General features: G+C 44.9%; 1 protein-coding gene across 3 annotated transcripts in view; it reads right to left on the bottom strand.

Moving 5' to 3' along the window:
* The window catches only part of MRAS (muscle RAS oncogene homolog), a 38,168-nt gene that overhangs the window by 13,918 nt on the left and 10,602 nt on the right, over positions 1-13,648 (bottom strand). For 2 of the 3 annotated variants that reach the window (XM_064434951.1, XM_064434953.1), the window contains one exon: positions 3,161-3,374. In XM_064434951.1, the coding sequence (XP_064291021.1) occupies positions 3,161-3,353 (193 nt within the window). In that variant the 5' untranslated portion in view covers positions 3,354-3,374. The remainder of the gene's footprint in view (positions 1-3,160; positions 3,375-13,648) is intronic. The other variant, XM_064434952.1, reaches the window with a different exon arrangement.

Here is a 13,648-nt window from a genome sequence, read left to right as displayed (position 1 = left end):
CCTGCACACAGAAAGGAGCGTGCAAAATTAATCACAGCAATGCAATTAAAGCAAGAGCTAATCAAAGCAGATTAACCCTGGCCCTCGCTTAATTCTGACCTCATGTCTGTACAGCACCTATGTGCATTTCACCAAGCACAGCACTGTGCTGATTTCAGCACAACCAGCACACTCAGGAATAAACTGAGATAACATATGCAGAGAAAATTGGAGGCTGGTCCTAAAGTCTCATTAGAGTGGCAGCAACCAAAAAATGGGTGACCCACAAATTGCCCGTGCATCTTTCATTCAGGTTAAGTGCCTTCTTCCACTCTACAACACTTGTCTTCCAAACACTGCGTTGATGGTCTTCCAAAGCTGGCATAAGGTCAACAATAAAGTGGTTTTGTGTAGTGTGGAACATGAACACAACAAACACAGGTCCCACAATCACAGACAACTCTCAGTGAGAAAAATAGAGATGTGACCAATACAAAGAACAAACAGGTAAAAGAAGATTTTGAACGTATCTTTTCCTCCAGGATCTAAAATAAACCCTTATTCCATTTCAGTCTACTTTCATTGAGAGATTTCAGAAAAAGGAAAAAACGCAAGTCAAACATTTCATCATGCAGGCAGTTAATGCTCTTGAATAAATGTGGGTGAAGGTCTTCATGGAGGGAAGCCAAAATGCTTTATGCAAGCTGGCTAGCAGAAGGGTTTTTTTACAACATAATGCTGGTGCAGTTACAAAATGCTTGAGATGTTTTGTACAGAACTGCTCAGGCAAGAGTCTGGAAAAGGGTGGGCTGTTTCCCTTTTTTTGAAAGTTGTTGGATGTCTATGTATATGTTTTTTTAAAAAATAATAACTGTTTCTGAAAATTTCAAAATGTATAGAGCCCCTCATGCTATATCCTTATTTGGTTGTTTGTGTTCCAAAACTAGTTCCTATTTTGGGGGTGGGCAGCTGCTTCTGCCCACCAAGCACTGCATGAAACCTCAGCTTGTAAAGGCTTTGGTCATAAAGAACAACTGGAAAGTCTAGGATTTATCATGATGCATCTTGACCCTACCTATCATGTTTGTCCCTAATTTTATACCAGAAGTGATTCATGTAGCCACAGCAAGAGCAGCTGTCCCAGGATATGGTGACCTCTGAGAATGGCCTAGATCCAAACCCTGTGACAGAGAGCTGAGGCAAATGACACAAGTGTTAGTCAGCCCTGGTGCCCTGTTTCTTCTGGGCAGATGGAGAAGGGTCACATCCTTTTTCAGGCCAGAATATTGCCTTTCTTCCAAAATTGTGATTGTTCAAAATCTCAAGTGGTAGGAAAGAGAAGCAGCTGCAGTTTCACTTCTCTGGCTGTGAAGCATCTGTGGGCACACAAACCCTGGAAGTCAGGGATTCCCAACGTGCCATTCAAGGCCACAGCTGAATTCTGTTCAGCCCAAGTACAGCCACTAAGCTCCATCTGAGCAAAAGAAAGGCTTTTTCATTAAAACAAAGGGTTAAGTTTCTGCTCATTGGAAAACAATTTCTTTCACCACTCCCATTATAGATCAGGTTAGGTTGGGTTTTTTGTTGAAATTTTGTTTGTTTTGTCTAAACAAAAATTCCAAATATTCAGTAAAAGATGCCTTTTCTACTTTTCAATAATTTGTTTCAGTCAACACCCACAGGTACAGCAGCTGGTATGTGTGTATATATATATATATATATATATATATATATATATATCTGAACATGGAGCATACCAGTGAAGATAAAGGTCATTTTACAGGGCTGGATTCTGGACTCAAAATAATAAATTTAATTTACAGCAGGACTGGATTTTTCTTTTATACAGGATTGGCATTTTAAAAATAAAGGCACACATATACATTATGAGATGAGCAGATATCTCTAATGCAGATGACAAGAAGAGACATTTCAGCATCAATTTCACAAATACTGCCTCATATCAACTTTTAACACATTCAAAGGAACAAATATTGGCAAGATTAACTTGTTTTGTTGTTTGTTTTGTTTTTTAATACTGAATAAAAGCTGTTCTTTTAAGGACTTTGTGGCCATTTGTACTGACTAAATTGTATCTGATAAATCCTTAAGGGTGCAACTAAGATCTCAAGTTTGCAGGCCAAGCTAACAGTCTTCACAGCAAACCCCAGCAGCACCCATGTTCCACCACTCCTGACAGTCCCCCAGCTTTCTGTCCCCACACACCAGTGGCACTTATGCAGAGACACCAAAGATCTTGAGCACCTTTGTGACAAGAGGGTGGAGGCAGAACTTGGCCCAAGTGAGGCTAAATTTAGTTCAGTTTTGTTAGTGGCCACATACATGAACTTGGGTAATTAAGACACAAAATACTTGCTTACTTTTATGTACAACTTAATCATTCTGTAAAGCAAACCACAACTTAGAAGATTTAAGAGCCAAATTCCCTTTGTAGCTGTGGTTAGTCTGTCTCATACAGCACAACTGAACAAGCTGCAGCTTTAGGTAGTACAGGGCTTTCTCCTCACCTGCTAATCAAGGTGGTTGTTTGGTTTTTGTTGTTGCTGTTGTTGTTGTTTGTTTGGGGTTTTTTTGTTTGTTTTTATCTGTGTGTTTCATTTAAAAAAACATTTTTCTTCAAAGAACTGAAAACTCTTGGTTACATCAGAACTCCAATTTCCTACACATATTTGAATGAAACAGGTAATTAAACATGAAAACATCACCCTGAATGACTGGATTTAAGAGCTGTAATGATTCTTCACTGTCAGTGGACAACAGTTTTGATTAAATATTCTTTCTGGTTATAACCCTCACTCAGCTCCCCACTCACTGTTATTTCCCAGGGGATAAGTTCAGCCTCAATGAAGTATCATTAGCAATAGACACCTGGCAGGGCTGTAATTCACTGGCAGCAGAAGCCTACTCCAAATGTCACTGAGGATCTGTAGGTTTTCACAGGCCTGTAAGCAACATTTCTGTGCAGAACTGGAACCAATGCAACTGGAAGCAGAAGCTTTGCTGGAGTCCAGCTGCAGACCATGCACTGCAGCTCCAGATCCTGCCAGCCCACAGCAGAGCAGGAGGGACAGAGACACAACATGCTGTGGGAGACATTGAGGTCTATTTGCAGTTGTGCTCAGCTAGAAGGGGAAGGGGATCATGAGAGTAGCTTGCTTACCATCAAGAATTGCCCACTGCCCATCTATTTCCGTGTGCTTCAGGTAGGAGTCTTCAATAGTTGGGTCATAGTCTGGCACAAAAATCTTCTGGAAGAACTGAATAGTGAGAGCACTCTTGCCCACACCACCATCTCCAACAACCACCAGCTTGTACGTGGGGAGGTTTTCGCTGGGAACAGCACTTGTAGCCATGCTTCCAGTGTGCTGAACCTGCTGGAGGAAGAGATCATCTCCAGTCACTCAGCAGCAACGACAAGAGGGCAATATGCACTAGGCAGCTTTCACCTGCTGCCTGAGAAGTGAGAATGAAGGCAGCTCTGACATCCAAAATCCTTTTGAAAAGGAGCAGCAAGCACCAACCCTGCCCAACAGCTCTACTCCAGCTCAGACCCAGCACGTATAAGCGCAGACATCTCCACCACTGTGCCTTGTTTGTCTGCAAGCATTGCTAATTGCCACCAAATGTACATGCAATGACAAAAATCACCCTAGCTCAGTGCACCTATCAAGATCCCAACAGTTTCCTGTTGCCAGTGACCAAATCCCATGGATAAGTCAGAGCTGTGCTATTCCTCACTGCTTAACCCAAGGTATAGCAAACATTAAATGGTATGTTACATTTACATCTTACTAGTGTCAGATCTGCAGGCAGAGCTGCTGGTGATGGATAAAACTGGAGGTAAAAGTCCAATCCTGGCTCTGCCAGCAGACCAAAATGCAGTTAGATGCTTTCTTCTCTCTCATTTTCAATTTTGAGAAATAAAAAAAGAAGGCAGCAGGCCAGGAACAACAGGTGGTTTTTGTTTTGCCTTTTTTTTTTTTTTTTTAAAACCCTCAACCCTGCTGTGGCAGGAAGGCTGGTGCCCGTGGCTGTGACACAGCCTAGAGAGCAGCTTCCCAGCAGCATGGTCACACTGCTCCCCTCACCTCAGAGCTGCCTCCAAAAAGAAAGATGAAAAAAATTCCCTGGCTGAAACTGGGCAACAGCACAGGTATGGAGAAAAGGGAGAAGAGGCAGCCATTGCTGACTGGCCCATTTCAACATTCAGCAGCAGAAACTGCTCATTTAAGGAGAAGGCAGACAGGAGGTTCTGTGCATTTAAGTGGCCTCTGTGCATTTAAGTGGCCTCCGCCCACCCTTGGGCAACAGTGATACTGACTCAGATCTCAGAGGAAACAGGTGGCCATCTCCCAGATCTGAATGACCGTTGCATTTTCTGGGAGGTCTTTCACATACTTAAAGAGAAAATTAAAAAAAATCATTATAATGCTAAGGCTGAAGACAAGGCAGTTGATTTTCTTGGTATCGGTTTTCGTGGAAATACCGTTCAGTGCAGCAGCAGCAGCGGTGACACTTTCTGCAGGCACCTGCTCCCAGACATTCTGGTTTTGCTGAGGCCCTTTGGGCTGCAGGCACTGGCTGGGGTCAGCACTGAGGTGGGACCAGGACTGCTCTGAGGGAGCCTCCATAAACTGTTGGCTCCCAACCTGTATCCTCACCAACTCACACAAGCTTTTGGAGGCTTTCCCAATAAACCTAGGGATTTATTTTTCATTAAAAAGACAACTCTAACTTTTTCATTCTCAAAAAACACCAAGCAAGTCTGATGTGCTCTGTGCACAGAAGCTGATTGTGTTCTTGTCAAAACACAAGAACATAATCTCCTAATCCATGTTAGTTTCTGATTTCTCTAGTCCCTGTCTCCATAATCATTACTTTAGTTCAATCCAAAATATTGAATCATAAAAGCACTTTTTACCTGGCAAACTTAGAGGTCTCATGTTCTTTCAGAACACTGGAGACCCCATACTACCTCTAAAAAGAAAAGTCCATAAGGAGACAGAGGATGAGATTGCTGAGTCTAAGAACAGCAAAAGCCTCTTGTCCAAGTTGAGCCCATCCAATATTTTCAGAGCAAGAAGCATGATCAAGTCTGCTTGTTCCTAAACCACCTTGGGAGGAAATTCTTGAGAATAGCAAGAATTCCCACTGCAAGAAACACCTGCTGGATAGAGAGGAGACCAAACTAGCCAAGGGTTTCAAACAGTCTCACTGAATTTCCTCACAACAACCCCCCAAGGAAACGTTTCTATTTTTGAGTAAGCCACTTTCTTATATTTATGAGACCACACATCAATACACAGCAGGCTGGACTACTGAAAGACCAATGAATTTCAACTAAATGCCTTATTTTTGCTTGAAAGACCAAGTTTTATTTCTGTGTAATCCCTGTTGTGTCAGATGATCCTCACAGGCTTTTTGAAACACAGACCCAACTAAAGCTCTGCCCCTCCTTCCAACACATTTAATGACAATTTTTTGCTTTGCCCATGGCCAAGATTTCACCCCATCCTTCTTTACACAGCAGAGCAGCTCCAGCCAGGCAGAATGAAAGACTGATTGTTACTGACATGGCAGGGGACAGTCTGTGGATGTGGAAAACATACCCCGTTTGTGCACGATTTTTGACCTCCTCACAAAACCACAAGCTGCTGCTTGGCAACAAGCGTTACATTTTTACTGACATTTTGTGCCAGCCCTTTAACCCACTCCTAAGAAGCCTCAAGCTTATCTTGCATGAAATGCTCCCCAAAGTGCTAGGATAATGTTTAGCCCGTTGTACAAACTGTGCCTCTGCCCAGCATGCTTATCGGCTGAATCGGGCATTTGCTTCCCGTTGTTTCCAGAAGTTTGGTCATGCTGTGTGTCTGAACCACCAGACTGAGTGCTACGTAGCCTGGGGAAAACAGCAAGAACTGAACTGAAAAAAACCCACTTGTAAAAGAAGTCTAGAACTGTAGGCTGTCTTGTTGAGCACAATTCCTTGTATTTTTAGGTGATGCTAGCAAAACAGATGAAAACTTCAGAGCGTCAAAAGGCAGCAAGTTTAGATGTTTCTGCAGGATTGTTTCTGCTGCTCATGGAAACACACCTCTTTCTACTGAGATAGTAGGTCCCATGCTCCAGCCATGCATGTACATAACAAAAACCTTCTGGGAGTCAAGCACTTCCATACCTCTCTTCCCCTCCATCTGCCCTAATAACCAAAGTACAAAGACAACTCATGCCTTGACAAGATTATGAACTTAACCAGCTCATGATTCAAACCTTTAAAACAACATATATCATTTCCTGGAAAAGACTAAACACTCCCAAAGGTGCATGGAGCTACAGGCATGTGAAAAAGACTTGGGCTAATTTTCATGTGTTTTTGGCAAGAGTACTGACACAGTCCTCCTTAGATGGGAGCAAGAATAAGCGTGTTTGCTGTAGATCTGACTGAGAACAGTGAAGCACAAATGTTTTTATCTATTGTCTGAATACAAAGCAGCATGTGGTAATACACTAATAAGGTCTGATGATAATCATCTTACAATTTATATAGCTGTTTATTTTGAAGGAGCCAGAAGGATCCATACCCTGTGCTGGCAAATGCCGGCTCTGGTTTAGTCACTGGAAGGAGGCTGATTTATACAGTCATTTATACAACCATCTCCATACACACTGGCGAGACTGGTGGCCTGACAGCACAAGCCAGTAATGCTGAGACAGTCAGAAGTGTGGCTACTTCTGAGGTAAGTGGATGGGAAGAAAAAAGAAACATTGGTCCAAGGGTGTCAGTGAAGCTGAGCTTCCTCAGCAAAAATTATTTTCTTTTAGGAGGCTGTATGAAACCCCATTTACCTGTCTGGACTTGGAGGTGGAGTGGAAGGGCTGACCTATCTCCTTGGAGCAGCAAAGTAACATAAAAACACCAAATTCATCTTAGTATGTATGACTGGCTCACAAAATGTATGTAGTGTATCTAATGCCCACCCTCATTACAAAACTTGCCCTGAACGCAAGTGGTCCAAGCACAGCTTCTGAGCAGAATAGTGGTCACATAAGACAATAATAAAAAATAAAATGGACCCCAGATAGTTGGTATTTGATGTGCTGGCATGCCTTTTCCCGGTTTCTGCTCTGCTGTCCTGGAGGCTGAGCACCCAAGGTGAGGTCTTTATAGAAGGTCAGCAGGCTCAGAACCCAGCCCTGGATTTGTAGGGGAGGTTAGTACAATTCAAGACATCAGCTCCCTGACTGAGAAGACCAGCATGACAGTGATTTACAGTCTCCATGGCAACATGCAACACAAATTGCTTAATTCTGTTATGAAACCTCCAAGAAAAGATAGAACAGGGCCTGTGTAGGAACTACCAAGCTCCCTCCTCCTCTGCTGCAGCTCTCCAAAGCAGAAAACTTTAGAAAGCTGATGTCCACTTCAGCAACGTGCCACGATTTAACACATATTAATGTATAGGCACTGATGCTGATGATTCCATCAACCCACAGCCAAGGCAATTTTCCCATCATCAGCTTGTTTTGGTCCATGGCTCCTCACCCATGCCTGACAGTGCTCTGCATACCTGAGGACACCAATCTCACCTGAGGAAGACTATCAGCCACCGAGGCTGCCAACTACTCCTACGGTTGCAATTAAGAACTCTTCTTCTACCCACAGCTCACTCGATTACAGCCTTTTACCCAGCCACTTTGTAAGCATTAGCAGCTCCACGCAGTGCCTGCAGGGCTGAAACTCTACAAAATCTGAACACTTCCCTCTCTGTTCCTCTTGCAGACTGCTGGCTGCAGCCACACAACCAGCACGACACACCCAGAGACGCTAGCCAGGTACCAAAATAGTTCAGCCCGATGTGTTGTAGGCAATCCCTTGGGCTGGGAACTACCAAGAATCCTTGAAAGACAGGACATGCCCTTTTAGGAGGCTGCTACTTCCCTTGAGTCATGCTGATCAGGACTGAATGAACTTCAGGAATTTCTCCCTCAAGTAGGCATGACCATGTCCCAAGCCATCAAGAGCCAAAGGACTCGTAGGTGTATGAAAAAACCTGCCAATTACTATTTAATAAAGATAAGTAACTCTTAGCCAAGTTTTCTCCAGTCTGTTAGATTTCCTTCCCAGTCAATGCCTCTGAAAGGACACGCTGAACAAAAGCTGGACTGTGTTCCAGTCTTCAGTGGGAAGTCAGCATGGAACAGATCTGTCACGTGGGAAGCCAGAGTCTGATGCCCTTTGTAGCTCTGGCATTAGGTTTCTCAAAACACAAGTGAAATTTCAAATCTCTGAGTTTTTCTGAGAAGGCAGATTCTAACAGGTGCTCCCAACTCCCATCAGCTTCCGGATCTGATAGAGCCCAGCACCTGGTAAGACCTGCACAGGAAATTACAGGCATTTCCTTTTGGAGTAGTGATCAAAGCACTATCAGATTGCTACTAAAAGGGAGGAAAAAAAAAAAGAAAGTCTTAAACCAACTGTCGTTTAAAAATAAAATCCCCCACCAAGCAATAAAGTGCTGCAAGTGACTGGGCTTTGAATGTGGGGAGATGTAACTGTGGGTCCTGGAAGTGGCCTCACCAATTCTCCTCCTGTGCAAAAAGGTGCTGTACCCCAAGCGTTGTGTTCCCTGAACTGCTCACTGGCTTCCTGTGCCAGCCAGACCTTTTTTCCCTTTTAACCCAAAATTGCATCACCTCCCCCACCACACAGATGCTGCTCAGATTTACTGTAAGAGAACGAAAATGCACCGGGGGAGTAATGAAGCACTTGAGATTCACACAAAAGGCAGCTAAAGGCAGGAGCTGCCTGATGAATACTTGGTAGTTATTTCAGGAAACTCGGAATTATAGCCTGAACAAATAATAATAATAAAAAGCCACGTCACTAGTAGTGGCTTAGGTAGTAGGCGGCCCTCCACTTTCCCCCTCTGCAAATCCTGAAGTGATGTAAGGAGGAGCCCTTGATGTAGAACTGAGCAGCAGCTTTCCCTGGCCAGCCTGGGTTCAGGGACTCACTTGTTTTTACTGGGAAGCACGTGCTTGTTGGTGTCCCAATCTGTATGTAAGAGCAGCACAGCATGAGTCAATCACACCAACAAATGTCATCCAAAACCAACTCTGCTTCCCTCTCCCAACTCCTCCTCCACCTCCCACATTAGCTCCATTAATCTTCAGCCTGTTTCCCTTAGTGACGTAGTGCCCTTTTCAAAATACGTAAGAGTTCTGCCACTGACAAACCAGCAGTCAGGTGCAGATGCCAGATTTTTTTCTTCATTATTATTAAAAGCAATACTTCAGTCAGATTTGGGTCATTTGTACAGTTACAGCTCTGCCACTACCAGTTCTGTAGAAGAATCAAGTTATGCAACCAGAAAGCAGCTACACAAGATCCATTCCTTTATCCCTAAGATCTCAAAACTGTATTGTTGCCAATTTAGAGGTGTCCACTGGAGGCTGATCCAAGCCTTTTGCCAAGGTATGAAATGAGAGCATCCTACTCAGTAACTGGGGCCTGGCTCAGCTACTCTGACTTCCATTACTTTTTGTGTGTTTAAATGCACCATCCCTTTCCTTACTCATTTATTTCCAAAACCCCCAGGAGACATCAGGGGATGACAGATTCCTGTATTACTATTGCAAATTCTTTGCTAGTGAGGCCAGGAAGGCCTCTCCTATGTTATCATGGAACCAATGAAGCTGACCTAAACATACTGTAGCAAAAAAGCAGATTGCCAAGATGTTCCCCTGCCCAGCCCAGGCAGAGATAACACAGCAAGAACAAATTTAGTGGAGGAAGCTGCTTCGAATTCCAATAGCTGCCCTTCCTGCTCACACAATCCCTGGAAATGGGCAGCTTCCCTCCTGAACATCCCAGCCTGCTGACACACCAATAGAAAAGACCCCAAATTCACTGCCCTGGGTGATTTTGCTGCTCTTAAACCTTAGTGAGGTTTCTGAAGCAATAGCCCAGTGCTTCAGCAATGTCCTGTTTGCAGCCCAGATGTTCTGCTGCCTGCATGTGGCCCTGATGCTGACAATGCAGACAGATGTGCATAGCACAGCCAGATGTGCACGGCACAGCCCTCCCAGCCTCAACCAGCATCACCTTGGGCAGGTGGAAGTGGTCCAGGCAACAAATTCCTGTGCTGCATCATGGAGCTGTGAGGGGATCCTGAGCAGCACCAGGGACTGCCCAGCACGGACCTCCTCACTGCTCCACCCTGCCTTGCCCACATGAGCCCCAAAGCCCCTGCCAAAACAAGGGGTGCATCCACCCCTCTTGCCCAGCTCCTGGAAGGGTCATTGCCCTGCAGCCTCATGGGCACCATGCTGTCACACATGGCTGTGCCAAGGCACAGACTTCGTGGCACCTATGGATGCTTTGGAGATGATTAATGGATAGAAAGGGTACAGGGCCACCTCATTCCAGTCACCCTCCTGCAAATCAATCAATGCATTTGGCTCCACGTTTGTCTTCCAGTCAGGCTCAATTCAGTATTTAATGCTTTTTACATCTCCAGTGTTGCTACCGGATGTCTTTCAGGATTTAAATGGCTTTTTAAAGACTCCCTTCCCTCCTGGCAAACACACTTTGCATCTCTTAGACAGCTGCAAAGAGCTGAAGGCTGTGAAGTTCCCTAGTAATGGCATTTCCACCAGGGGATGGGTGAATCCTACCAGGTCCAGATAAAGGAAGGAGAGGAGAGTAGGGATCTCCAGGCAATTCACAAATTCTGTCCTCTACCTGCAAATAATTTCCAAAATTGACTCATGTCCTCCCTAGGCAAAAAAACTATTGTTGTATATATCCCATGGAAAAAAAGACACATTGTCTGTTCACTTTGCCTCACAAGGCTCCCAGAAATTATCTGTGAGCTACGGGGCAGCACTGATGTTTCTGCATAGTTCTACACCCCAAGGCACAGGGCAGGCTTGAAGGGCTCTCTGTAAATTTTCCCAGGGTCTTGGATCAAGGACAGCCCTTCCAGTTCCACACAACACATCTAATACTCATTTACAGGTACAGAAGAACAGAGTATACTGGTCTGTAATGCTGGAGATTTAGCAGAGCCTCACCAGCATGGACTTCAGAAGAGGAAGGAACAGCTACCTCCCAAATTTACCCAAACAGGCACATGGCCTATTTTACTTAGAATCTAATGACGCTAAATCCCAGAACTGTGTGGAAGGCTATTCCAGGCATTTCCCAGGTCCATGTCATTACTCTGTCACTTGGAAGACTCCAAGATCTCATCACTGGGCCAGGACCCATAACAGTAATTTTTTCCAGGCTTGTTACAGTGTCTGCCAAGAGCCTCTTATTTACGAACAGCATGCTGGGGAGGTGACTCCATACTTGGCAAATCCAACTGCTTGTCTCAAAGAGCAGGGTGGGCAAAACTCAGGGCTGGGTACGGGGATGAGGAGTGGATGCACAGGCCCCTCCTCTGCCTCACACATGGTGATGGAGGGTTTTGCAAAGCCATAGCATTCCACTGAACCTGCCTGAGGACGGGGTGCATGCACACCGCCAGCATCCCAGCCATGTGCCAGGCCAGCCCTGCTGCCTCTTTCTAGCCCCTCTCTTTGGCAAACCCCTTGGCTGTCCCTGTCTAGCTCTTTCCCTGCTATTCTCCTTCAGTTCTGTGCCAGCCTGAACAAGCCATCCTGGTGACAAACACACACCTTGACACTCAAACCAATGGGCAACTGGCCAAACCACCCATGAGGAACAGAGTTTACCCTTGCATGACTCAAGTCCACTCTCCCATCAAGTGCCTTCAGCATGCCAGCACTGGAGAGAAGCATCCCATGAGAATACCCCTCGGAAGAGAGGTACCAGGGCTCCAGCTGCTCAGTACCTGCACTTTGTTGTTGAATGCCCAAGTTACATCTCAGGTGTTGTGACTGGATGAATCCACAGAGCAGCAGCCGAAAATCACCACATCTTTGAAAGCACCCTGTAAGTCAGCTGACCCATCCCTGTGGCCACCCCTCACCCCCCAGTTTCAGCAGAGATCTGCATCAGGATACCCTAATTCTGGTTCCTTCTACACTCAGCCTAAATGCTGTGCCTTGACTCTAAGTCATTCAGCTTGCAGCCGTGTGGGAGGGTATATATGTACATTCATTAACACTTCCATTATGCCCCGTGGTTTGGCAGGTGGTGCTGCATTATGGATTTAAACAGTGCCAGCAAGTGAATCTACAGCACTTCACTGGATTAGCATGTGATGGGAAATCATACCTCAAAAGTGTTCTGCACTCTCGTGAAGCAGCTCTGATGAACAAGGCAACAGCAGGGCTCCAACTACCACTGCACTGTGCAATCACATCAGAAATTCACCCACAACTTCAGGGAAAGATAAACCCCCTCAAAACTCAATTACCATTGCATGATGAAAAAAAAAAGAAGGAAAAAGAAAAGAAGAAAGCAACAGCAGATTCTCTTGCCAGTTAAAGGAAAAGAGAGGCACACCCGCTTCTGCCACAAAGCATCTTTCACACACACACCAAACAATAACAGCTGCTTTTGCCCTATAAACTGTTTTCACACGGGAGAAACACACCACACTTGGTTATACTCATTTCAGAAGTCAGCTTTCAAGGTACTCAGTGCTCCACGCCCAATGTGATGCCTCCTTCAGTCTTATCAGGCTGACACTGACAGATTTGCAGAAATTGCACAGTGAGATTCCCCTGAGGGGATGCTGTCCCGGAGGAATGAGATGATATGCTGGGCTACAGAGCAATACAGGCAGCAAACACACCACTGGGCAATGGGGCAGGTAAGGACCTTGGATGGGACAAGAGGATCAAGCATCAGTTCTACACTGGTATTGCCACACTGCTTGTCATTTTCTGGGGCTGGAGCACGCTCACCTTTCCTTAACTGTGAGTGGTACTACAGTGCCACTGGACACTGCAGCTGTAGCTGAGTGGAACAGAGCTCCTACTAGTGTGCAGAACTTGTGCTTTACCTGAGCAGTAGGAAGGTCACTTCACAGGTAAGGCCACACATGAACCAAATAAAGCAAAGTAACGGGACAAAGTTTCTGTGTCTAGGCTATTGAGGTAAATCAAGAGCTACCTTCAGAGAGGAATCCCTGGTCCTTCAGTAGCTCTTTCAAATCATTGCTTTGGATCAATTACTCTGCTCTCCTTCTCCTGTTTGAAACTCAGAAGAATGCGAGCAAGGAAATATGTTCAATTTCCTAAAGACTTCGGCTGAGAAATTCCGAAGAAATGTTTAGGTTCTGCTACAGACCCATTTTTAATTTTCATCCACCACACAGCTCTGAAGTACAGCTGCCCTGCTGCAAAGAAGAGGTCTCTTCTCAAAACCAGTGGGATGCAGCATTATGTTACTCTAGCCTTAGGGCAGATCTCATATGCCATTCCTATGCATGTACAGTGGCATTATTTTTAAACACCAAGCAAAGAGATTATGGATTAGCCTTAGTCTTGGCAATCCATGTAAATCTCTGATTTGCATCATATTTTACATACCAGACTCACAGAAACAGCAAATATTTGGATTTGACCCTTCTTTGTACTGCAAGGTTCTCTGCAAGGGACACAGACCCTTACATGGAATTATCCTCTTATGCTTCAGCACCTTCAATGACAATTCAGACTTCAAATTTTA

The sequence above is a fragment of the Passer domesticus genome, chromosome 10, assembly GCF_036417665.1.
Source record: "Passer domesticus isolate bPasDom1 chromosome 10, bPasDom1.hap1, whole genome shotgun sequence".
Taxonomy (NCBI): domain Eukaryota; kingdom Metazoa; phylum Chordata; class Aves; order Passeriformes; family Passeridae; genus Passer; species Passer domesticus.
This window is presented reverse-complemented; position numbering and strand designations above follow the sequence as displayed.